Below are 12,045 nucleotides of genomic sequence, written 5' to 3'. Positions count from 1 at the left end.
ACAGACAGACAGAGAGAGAGAGAGAGAGAGAGAGAGAGAGAGATATTTGTGAAATCAGTGCACTTTCTGCAGTGACTTTCGTTACAGCCAGCTTTGTTCACTGTCAGAGTGACTTACAACACATTCTCAAGCCAGACCTTCAACTGCAGTTATTATTATTACACTACCATTATTTTGGCTTTTAAATGACAGCATCAAGCAGCTTTATGAGACTGTATGAAAGTGACTAGTGCTAATAGAAGTGTCTTCACCTTTCCAGAGTATGCGAGCAGTGCTGAGAGGCAGCACTTTGGGTACCAGCACCCTCAAAATGACAAATTAAACCACAGAAACCAATACTCTTAGTGATTTTCTCTAACTAAATTCATGCTGGCAAATCTGTGCAAACTGTGATCATTCAGTTGTAGTCTGGAGCCCTGTGGAGTAGGGAGCTGACATGAATGATCCAAAAGTCCAAAACGCTACAAGGATTAAGGCCTGTTCACACCAAGGATGATAACTATAAAGATAAGGATAAAGGTAAAGATACAGTTCTAAAAATTGTTCTCAATATTAAAGAATAGCAGAGTCCACATCACAGCTATAATGATAAAGGCACAGAGAAACGATATCGTTGGAATCACTTTCAGAACAATTTTTTTCCAGCTGATGAACGATAAAAACATTGACACCCAATCAGAATCAATCCTGCTATAATGAGCTCGAGAATTTAAAGCAGCAGATGAGCATGCGCTTAGAATAGACGATATCGTCGGCTGGTGTGGACACTAGTTTTCTTTTAAGTTATCTTTATAGTTAACGTTCTTGGTGTGAACGGGCCTTTACATGTTAACAGGTCAATACACCACCATTCAAACGTTTGGGGTTGGAAAGTTTTTTTTGTGTGATGTTTTTGAAAACTATATTAAGTCTCTCCAATGCTGCATTTATTTAATCAAAAATGCAGTAATAACAGTTCTATTGTGAAATAAAATGACACTGTATTCTATTTTAATTTATTTAAACATTATTTATTACTGTGATGCCAAAGCTGAATTTTCAGCAGCAATTACTTCAGTCTTCAGTGTCATATGATCCTTCAGAAATCATTCTAATATGCTGATTTGGTGCTCAACAAACATTTATTTTTATTATTATCATTATTTTTTCACAATTCTTTGATAAATAGAAAATTCAAAAGAGCAGCATTTATTTGAAAAATAAATTATTTGTAAAATTATAAATGTCTTCGCTGTCAGTTTTGATCAAATTAAAGTGTTCTTGTTTTGGTTGACTGGTAGGCAAGTCGGTATGTAGGTATTAAGTAGGAAGGAAGGATGGAAGAGTGAAAGAACAAGGGAGCAAAAGAAAGAGTGAACAAAATAGTAAAAATGGATAAAGAAAATATGTGACCCTGGAGCACAAACATTGCTAAGAACTTCATTTGGACAACTTTAAAGGCAATTTTCCCAGTATTTTGATTTTTTTGCACCCTCAGATTCCAGATATTCAAATAGTTGTATCTCGGCCAAATATTCATATCCAAATATCAATGGAAAGCTTATTTATTCAGCTTTCAAATGATGTATAAATCTCAATATCGAAAAATTGACCCCTATGTATGGTCTTGTGTTCCAGGGTCACATATTAATTTACAATAGCAGCCGTTCTACAGCATTAGCCAAGAACAGCCTCAAATTCCCTCAACTTGATGGGAATTTCACAAACATGATTTCATTTTATACATCTTGTGTCCAGCAACACACATTAAAAGAACTTTACAATAGAGAGGTAACTGACCACAAACTGCTATGGAGCGAACTTGGATCAGGATTTTTCTCAACCGTGAGAAGAAAACTCGGATTTGTAGATTTGTCATTACAGAATGCTGTGAGCTTAGTTGCATACAAAGATAAAGGTGAGATACCTGGAGATATGGGAGTTCTTGGTCTTGGTTGTGGATTTGCCGGACTGAATGCTGTTTCGTTCACTGGGTGGGCTTTGATGGCTGTCTGACTTGGGTCTGTAAAGAGAAACTTTTTTGGTTACACATGCCATAAAGCAGAAAATCAGAAGTTTCTCACATTCTTATTGGTGACTAACGTACTTGTTCTTTTTGCTGTTGGGTTTCTTGGTGATGGCTGGGGTGATTTCTTTCTCTCGGTCCTTCTTCTCTTTGTCAGGCTGCTCCTTCTCACTCTTGTCCTTGTCCGTGTGTTCGTTGTCATGTGGATTTCTATCAGGACGCTCCCCCTCGGCTCGATCTTTCTCAGGCCTCTCAGGCTTTTCCTTCTTCTCTTTCTTTGGGGGAGGAGGAATGGCGTACTGCTGTGCCACCTGCTGTGCCACCAGCTGTGAGTTTATCCGGGGTTTCCTGTGGGGCCGAACAGAGTTGATAGTCAGTACCAGAGCAGCACTAACTCCGCTGAAACCAGTAAAGTAAACTCTTCACTTAACTGCTGAGCCTGGAGGTTGCAAAGTACAAGTACAAGTTCAATATCTTAAGCCTGAAGTAATGTAATGTATCCTTTTCAAATGAATGTTCTGGGTTCAGCAAAACACTGCATTTACAGTAATGCAGAAATCTATGGTGAAATGCACTCAACCAGGATATATATGTTAAAATACATAATTTTCTGAAAGTATAACTGTCACTTCAAATTATGCATGTCAACAGAAAACTAGCGTGATCAAAATATTTATTTATTTAATTAATAAACCACCAAACTTACAGAATTATTTTACGTTTAACCAGAACTTCATTCATCTACAACAGATTAATAATCACTAAAAAACTGGAAAAGGTTAGACAACTACAGCTCAAACACCACACATTTTTGTTTTTGAAAAAATACCAGATGACTTGACATACTATTCATGTAGCAAAATCTATGTCAGTTTCACAGCAAAGTTTGCTACTAGTGGTTAAGGCTTCATTCAAATGAACTCTAATTTCTAGAATGAGGAATTGTTATATCAAGCACCTCTCACATGAATAATGTACAGTACTAAAACACGTCTGCTCTTCATCGCATATCTGCATGTAATCCACCTCAGCCAGTGTTTATACAAAACCATTTAAAGCACAGATTCTGTGGATTGTTGTGAAGACATTAAGACATACCTAGCCAGATAAAGCCCTCCGCAGGCATTTCAGTGACTAAAACCCTTTCACTGGTCTCCCGAATGTGATGACGGCCCCCCGCCAGCTGTGTGGGTCTGCTGAATGTGTAATCTCATTACTATACTCCTTTAATAAATGACTGTGAGGATCATAGGTTGGGACATTTGCAGCATGTTACTGTCACAGGGACTAATCAGATTAGCTAGAAGGTTTGGCCTCATTTGCCACAAACCAGATGGAAAGCGGTTTTCAATCCAACAGTCCTCTGTGCGAGTTTTGATGGGGCTTGTTTGTTTCAGAGTGGGAAAAGTTTACTCAAATGGTCAAAAACTTTATTATTATTATTATTATCTTTTTACACTCACGGGCTGTCCAAAAAAAAGCCATAAAAAGTCAATACGACTTGATCTCAAGTATTATGAAAGCAATATGATAGCTTTGTGTGAGGAAAAGACCCAACTATAAGCTATTTACTGAAATCATATATTTATATCAGGTATTTACTTCCTCTCAGATTTCCTTTATGCATTTGAAAGTTCAAACTTGTCGATTTCATGATACACATGAACTGTAAATTTTTTTTTTTTAATAAAACATTGTTTAGAGCAGTGCTTTTCAATGAAATTCTGAGTGCAAATTGACCCTTCGCCATGCATGAGCTTGATTGACAGGTGATTTGATCTGTTCACGTGCCGCTTGAACGGAGGCGCTACAGCGATCTGTCACGACACATTGAAGAGGCACAAAACGGTATTTATTGTTTGAATTTCTTTAAAAAAAAAAAATTACAAAAATTGAAAGCGGACACTTTGTTTCATACCAAAAGTAACCTGCTCTGTCTTGTCAGTCGGCGTGTTGTCAGTTTCCTCTTTGCTCCGCAATGTATTTTTCACTGCGTGAGAACATGATGTGTGGCGTGAGAGCGCCATGGCTTGTCGGACGGAGCAACAGTAACTAAGGGGGCGGGTCTTTGTGAAGGGTCAACTGTTTCACCAAGTTTGTTTTTTCAGTGTGAGAACTTTATTTATAAAAAGCACAAACCTGAAACAAAAGCTGAGAAGAAACCGCACAATATTCATCTATTCTCATATGCACCATAAATACACCAGGATTAAACATTACCAGGTACAAAGGGATTTATAAAAATGAAAATGAATTTCTTTACTAATGCATAGTATCTATGTAGTTGAGGAAACCTTTCTTGCGCTTCTGTGCTCACGCACACATTCTGTAATGGTGGAAAGACAGGCAGCGGTTGTGCGCTGGAGTCTCTCTCCTCAGTACGGTGTTGAGTTAATTAAAAGCCGAGGGGCTGTGTCTGAGATCTGAGGCAGAGCACCACGCAGCCTGAGCCAGCTCACGTTCCTCAAGCATAATGGCCAACATCTGGCAGCAGCTGGGGGTAACAGAGGATTTCGACTGATCATGGGGGAAGAGCCAAAGCCCACAAGTGTGTTTTGCTTTGTCTAAACATTTAGACTTGGGAGTCCTCTTCACCTCAATATTTCAGATCAATCGCAGTTGTGAATGTTTAGCTGTTTAGATTGTGGTTAGATTTCCAAAACTCATGAATGAAAGATTAAGGCCAGACACATGCTCTATGTAAGTGCACAAACATGCTTGGCCAATGCATTGCACTGTGTCGTTGTATGGACTTAACCACTTAAAATAAGTCTGAGAACACAACAATTGTGTTTTGGAAAGCAATGGCAAAGGAAAATGAGTCTGCACAGCCTGTCGCAACAGGTTGCCACTAGAATCATGTCATGTTGTGCCTGGTTAGGAGTGTAAGTGGTCACAGAATAAAAAATATGTCAGAATACAGTTGAAGTACTGATAGAAGCAGCTCTAGTGATCTCAAGACCCATTGGTCCTGTTGATGCCCTTCTACTCAAAACCAATAGATAACCCAGCTGTCTACTGGAGGTTTTAAGAAAACCTGTGGCCCTTAGATAGCGATGGTTCTTTCACTCCCTATGAGTGATGGGATACAGCCGCCTTTCTCGCGGAGACCGGCCAACGAGAAGCCAATCAATCCCTCATAATGGGGAATCATGTTCAAGAGGCCAGCACAACTACAATCAATACAACCTCTGCGAGGAATCTAGATGAGCTTCAGGGCCCGCTGGCAAAAGATACTGGAGAGCATCTTTTAGAGCATGTGGGAATAGTATGTGTTGGGTCTGAGCTGGTCAAGGCAAGAAAAACAAAGATCAGGAACTAACACACTGCAGAATAACAGAGGAAAAGTAAACAATTTAACAAGTGGAAATATTAGTTAAAAGTTATTAAAGTTAAATTTACTTTATTCAGGCAACATTTCCAGTCCAGAACATGAAAAAACAGCATGCCATGAGAGGTAATAGAGGATTAAGCCACGAGAGATCATGCATTAAAGTGATTTTTTTCCCCCTATGGTTGGTCTGAAATACCATGATAAAAATTACTGTAATGCACAGCTTATGGCTTATTGGCTTCATTAATGGTAAAAAGAGCGATATTATATTAATATAAAGTAATTATTTAAATTTTATTATATTAATAATAATTGTTGTTATTTTTTTTACACAACTTTCAAAGTAATCTTCTAGTCTTAAAATAATTCTATATAATTTATTTTAATTAATATTTAAGAAATTTGAAATCATTAAAGCAGGGTGGCCGGTATAAAGCCGATATAATTGTATTTATTTTCATTAATATTTAAGAAATGTGAAATCATTTGAAAATGGATTAAAAAATAAATTTGTAAAATAAACATAATTATACTTTAGATGACAAAGTATTTTTCACAAATAAATAAATATTTAATAAAAATATCATTAAAAAGTAAGTAAACACTGTAACCAACAGGGCACTTAGTATTCTGGGAAGTTTGTGTGCATTAGGGCTGTCAAAAAAAAAATCTGAATTTCGAATATTCGTCGAATTTAAAATAAAAATCCACATTCGAATGCAAAAACGTTGCATTCAAATTTTAGGCGTGCATTAAGGAGGCAGCCTTATCAGTGGCGCACAAGATGCGATGACGATGTGTTTTTAAATGAAAAATGTACTCTGTGTGATTGGTTTTCGGCCCTTTGTATTAAACTATGCATACATACATACATGATGCTGTTTTGTTTATAGTTGTTTAAACAACTTAATGAATTATAATTGGTTTATAAACATTATTTTAAACATTATGCACTTTTTTTTCACGGATAGTCATGTTATCTTATGCTCGATGCGCTCTCTTGTGGCCTCAGGAGAAAAGCCAAAAGCTTTTCTTTACCCTAACTGAAATTATGCATTTTAAATTCGAATATAATTCGAATTTTTATAATATTCAAGCACAAAATTTGAATTGAGTTTTTCAGCCATTTTGACAGCCCTAGTGTGCATTAATCATATTTTTTCAAATAAAGCCAAGGTGACATTCATTTTACATACAGCACACAGTGAAAATGACATTATAATGACATTGGGCAAATGCATAAAGCGCAGCATAATTTAAAATCACGAGTTTAAAGTTTGTCGATCGAGCGTCTCCAGTGAAGCTGAACTCTCCTCCTGTCAGCATTCAATTCACACGGATCGACCGTCACGCAGAGCATACGCGATCATGCAGAATACACATGCACACTTCACAAGATCTCACAACTGGATCCGACTGAGTTCGCAAGGTTTTTGAAATTAGATGTTTATTAGACATTCAAAGATTTGTTTAAATGATATAAATGCTGACGGCAAACAAGAAAGTATTATAATGTTTGCCTTTCTATTACTAATAATATAAAAGCAATCGTTATAAGACTTTTTGTATACATTTTAATTCCTTTGTTTAACCGTTCTATCTGATTATTAGACAGACTTCTATCCGTATTTAGACAGAACTGTCAACGACAACAGCAAACAAGAGGGAGAATGTGAGCACTGTGTGCACCTCAGGCGCTGCCATTCTCAGCGCCGTCAAAATAAAAGTCAGTCGTGCCGTCAAAATAAAAGTTCCGCCTCGAACACATCGGACAAACAGAAAAACTTATCGACATTTAAAAAATGTCAAATATCAGCCGATATATCGGCCGTGGCGATATATCGGTCGACCACTAAAAAGGAGTTTGTTAGAGATAGACCTACAGTCTTTACAATGACATGCACTGTACAAAGGTCCTAAATCATGTAATTTTCACAACTCCCAACGTTTTATGGAGTTTTTGTCTACTGAAATTTTTCAGAAAGACATTTCGTCAGCAGAACTTTCGGTATGTTGTTCACCAACAGCACAAATCCATTGAACACACTGTACTTTAATCCTTCACTGTCTCATTTTCATTCCTGTCATAAATAAATATGGTGCTACCCTGACTAAGGTCTACGAGAACAATCAGTTCATCATACACCAGTGCTGAAAGCCACAGACAGTTGCATCGCTCCGTCCATCACCTGTAGTACCTTGAGCGCTGGGGAATTCGCTCTAACCCAGACCAGGGATTTGTCAAAAGTGCACAATCCTCCACTTAACAGGGACTTGGCTTAGTTTACCTCCTGAGGGGGATCCAAAAATCCCTTCCAACTTGAGCTTAGCCCAGGAGTCTAGCGCCGGACAGGCCCGTGATTGATTTGATTAATCTCCCCTCAGTGGATGTCCTGCCATGCGGGGAGATTTGTATCAAGGGCAGTTCAGCAAGACAGAAACAGGCCGAGCGTTTGAGCTATGAATCAGTGCCAGCTGTAACTCAGCCACGAGAGCTCACTGGCATGTCAGGACTGCTGTCAACACTCCCTGAGCATGACAAAAACCACACAACACATTATTTACTGATCAACACATGACCGCCTCATCACAACCTCGCCCTGTTGACTGGGACTCGTGTATGAACACAGGTGGCATCTCTCCAGTGGAACAACACACAGTTTGAGATGGACACTGACCAAACTCACATTAGCGAACAGACGTTGCCAAGTCGAGGGAAACCTAAATGAAGCTGGATGAGAGAGGTCATTGTGGTTGTTTTGTAAAACCATATTACTCTTACTATGGATTAATCAGGGCACATGCCACATTTAATTTGGCTTGAATGAAAATGAGACTGTGAGGGACAATGCACTGTTGTATGCAGTGTACACAGAGAACACGTGCTGTGAAAATGACCTATTAAGACAAATATTGCAAACTACTGAATGGACTGTATCTCTCTCCCTCAGGCTTATTTTCATTTGCATCAAATTAAATGATGCATACTTCTGCAGTATAGTATGTATACTGTACATGGTGCATTTCCTTTATGCATAGAACACCCAGATGACCTACATTTGACAATGTATACAATATAGAACACACATAGTACAATACTGCATCCCACAATGCAGTGCAATGCAATGCACTTGACTTGCCTTGTCCTGCCATTTACAGTTTGACCAATGAACTGGAAGAAACATCAATCATGATTTAGCCAACAACATCTCTTTGATTCATTTAATCTGGCTCTAAACCTAAGAATTTATGCAAAAATGGATTTAAAATGTGAAATATTCATATTTACTTCCAGTAGATAAATGAATGCCACTTGATGAATTAATTATGCAGTAAACCGCTAGTATTCCATTCCAGCAGTAAACCGCTAGTATGACGCTAGTATTCCATTCCAACATGGTCCTAGTGCTCAACAAGCCCTCGACAGAAACCAACATGAGTAAAAGGGAAACTTCAACTTCAAGATTAACCCTCTAAGCGCCAAAGTCTCAAAATTGCGACAAGACATCATACTTAATAAAATAGGCTGTAGATCCTAATATGATGTAATATCTCATTTGTATTCCCTACCACTAGATGGCAGACATGTAGTACTTCGATTCTAGACCAAAATTACGTCATGTTCCTATTCAAAGTGTTCGAGCAAATAGCAGAGCAAGTGAGCTATCGTGTCATTGATGCGGAAGCAGTTCAGTTTAGAGCGTCTGAGTAAATTGTGAGAGAAAATCGCCAAATGGCTAATAAAAAGTTGTACCGTCAGGATGTTGCAAATGTTATTCGCCGATTCTGACTCTGAAGGGGAATATTTGCCTTTTGGAAATGACGATCGGTCGTCTACTGATCGCGCTTCTCCCGGTACATTTTTGCAGCGCAATGGTGCCGCTGTGCAAGGCGCGATTGTTCAAAATAGCGATGACAATGGTGGCTGGGTTTTTTTGAGAAATGAAGAAATGTATCAGGACTGGATCAAACGCTTTGATGAGCCTGCTGGTTATCTAGGAGAGAAAGATTTGACCAGTGCTGCACCCTTACAAAGTACAGTTTCCTCTTTTCCTGATCATTTGGAATGAGGATAAAAAGACAAAAAAAAAAAAAAAAAAACATGCAAATAAGTTCAAACATCCACTCCATATATATTTTTTCCTGAATATTACTGATGAACTGATCAAAAAGTAGGCTACTGTTCACATGTGTTTTACTACTATATAGTATTGTAATATAGTAATAATTTAGTACTTTCTCCTATTTTATTGTTGGTTTCCTCTTTTCTGATCATTTGGAATGAGGATAAAAAGACAAAAAAAAAATTATGTCAATAAGTTCAAACATCAATTCAATATCTACTATTTCTTGAATATTACTGATGAACTGATCAAAAAGTAGGCTACTGTTCACATGCGTTTTACTACTATATAGTATAGTAATAATTTAGTACTTTCTCCTGTTTTATTGTTGGTTTCCTCTTTTCTGATCATTTGGAATGAGGATTAAAAAGACCAAAAACAAAACAAAACATGCAAATAAGTTCAAACATCAATTCAATATCTACTATTTCCTGAATATTATGAAATTCAAGATGGCCGCCCCTGATGACGTCATAATATGCAAATTAGATGAGTATGTTTACACCCCACATAAACTTTCGGTCATGCCCAACATTTTTCTAATTTACAGTAGATCTCTATCTTTAAGCCCTTTCAAGCCACAAGCTTTTGAAATCTTGATGTCAAAATCCAGCATTTTTTCCAATAAACCCTGGCGCCTAAAGGGTTAAACCAAGTGAAAATGCATGGGTCATTAAAAGTCAGAAACCCTTCACAACTTTCAAGATCCAACAGTCTCACTGCAAAAACCCGGGCCCAGCTGCAACCAGCCCATTAAGCTAAGATAATTTATTTTATTTAAAACTAAAGGTTATCACGAAGGGTTTTCTTAGCTTAAAGGGCTTGTTGCAACCCGCTATTGCCCTTTTCTGCTGAATATTCAAGAAAAATTACTCGTATGTAATCATATGTTCAAACTAAAACCGTGATTACATTATACAACTTTTACAGTTTTTTAAAACATACAACTGGTCGTTTTCTAAATGTAGGAATAGGGATGTAACGATTCACTCAACTCACGATTCGATTCACGATTTTGATTTCACGATTCAATCCGATTCACAATTTTTTTTTTTTATTCATTTAAGACAAATTATAAATAAATGTGTCCTTTTATTATTGCTTGGACAAAATGCTGCATGTTTCTTTGTGAAATTGAAATATAACACTATAATAATATACTAATATAGAACTTGTATATTATTGCTCTTTTGTTGGTTTTGATTGCTTCTATTGTCCTCATTTGTAAGTCGCTTTGGATAAAAGCATCTGCTAAATAACAATTTAAATATAATGTAAATGTAAATAACAAAACTAAATTGAAATTTTAAAACAAGCACCAAATCAAATAAATAAATAAAATAAATATCTTCATATAAACAAAATAAGGCTTTGTCTGTGCTCTTTCCTTTTAAAATTAGAGGCAACCACTGCATTTTAATCATGTTTCAAACAAAGATGCTGCATACATGCAACATGAGCAACCATATTTAGTGCAACACTTTTATTTGTTCCCCACAAAATATTGTTTTTTCACTAAATGTTTGGATTTCTAAAATTATTGTGCACTGATTTTTCTAGAATAACTTTTGCTGCCGAATTATCCACTAACCTAGTTTATGATACATTTTTGTCATAGATTATAAATATACATAGGCCTTTAGTTTTTCATATTTATTGTTGATTTTATTTGTCTTTATAATGAAGTAGTCTGTATCTTGTAGATTGTGAAAGAATGATTATCAGTTCCACACACAGAGATATATAAATTCTACATTTATTTAAATGGGGGAAAAAAAACTTCACTGGTATCGGATCGGTATCGGCCAATACAGAACCCTAGGTATCGGAATCGGAGGCAAAAAAGGCGAATCGGAGCATCCCTAATCTAAACTTTTCTAAAGACAGTAAGTTCCCCTCAGACATGCATTCATATAAACTCCTACCCCTAACTGAATCGCGATTTGTTTAGCATCTCAACCGATTTGAATCGTCACATATTTTAATTGATTTTCAACCGGCTCGCGGTTAATCGTTACATCCCTATGTAGGACTGTGTGAAAATAAACCTTGGTCTGAAAAGACCCCCAAGGTGGCATGTGTCACCTTAAATTGATGCTCTGTAATTAATAACACCGCACATGGAGGCTCTTTAATTCCTGGAGCAGTTGGCATTTCCGTGAGACTCCGTTCTAGGCTTCAGTTACACAAATGTTAGCGGTGCAGTAAATTACGGCTGCGTTAAATGAAACGGATTGCTTGTAGAAGCAAGACAGAATGAGAGAACGCTTCAGTGAAAAGAGGCTACAAAAAAGTGCTCAATTAACACAGCTCTCCATTTCAAGTGCAGCCTAACCAGGCAATCACTGTCACCGACTCTTGCAAGCTATAGGGGCACAAAGTGGCCTGGAGAGAGGACAATCAGGTCAATGGGATACATATCTGCTACTTATGCATGGTATTGGACTACAAGGCTGTACCTTTATAGTAGGGCTGCACAATTAATTGAAATTCTAATCCCGATTACAAGTATGGATGCCACAATTACGTAATCGTTCAAAGCGGCAATTAATCGTTCAAAGTCCACTTATGTTATTCTGCGT

The 12,045-nt window shown here is 37.3% G+C and overlaps 1 protein-coding gene across 1 annotated transcript in view; it reads right to left on the bottom strand.

Moving 5' to 3' along the window:
* Window positions 1-12,045, bottom strand: part of rybpb (RING1 and YY1 binding protein b) — a 29,063-nt gene that overhangs the window by 3,247 nt on the left and 13,771 nt on the right. The window contains exons 3-4 of the mRNA XM_016476747.1: window positions 2,087-2,353; window positions 1,907-2,002 (exon numbers count right to left, since the gene is read on the bottom strand). Of these exons, the coding sequence (XP_016332233.1) occupies window positions 1,907-2,002; window positions 2,087-2,353 (363 nt within the window). The remainder of the gene's footprint in view (window positions 1-1,906; window positions 2,003-2,086; window positions 2,354-12,045) is intronic.

Source organism: Sinocyclocheilus anshuiensis, unplaced genomic scaffold (assembly GCF_001515605.1).
Source record: "Sinocyclocheilus anshuiensis isolate Anshui unplaced genomic scaffold, SAMN03320099.WGS_v1.1 scaffold396, whole genome shotgun sequence".
Lineage (NCBI taxonomy): Eukaryota > Metazoa > Chordata > Actinopteri > Cypriniformes > Cyprinidae > Sinocyclocheilus > Sinocyclocheilus anshuiensis.
This window is presented reverse-complemented; position numbering and strand designations above follow the sequence as displayed.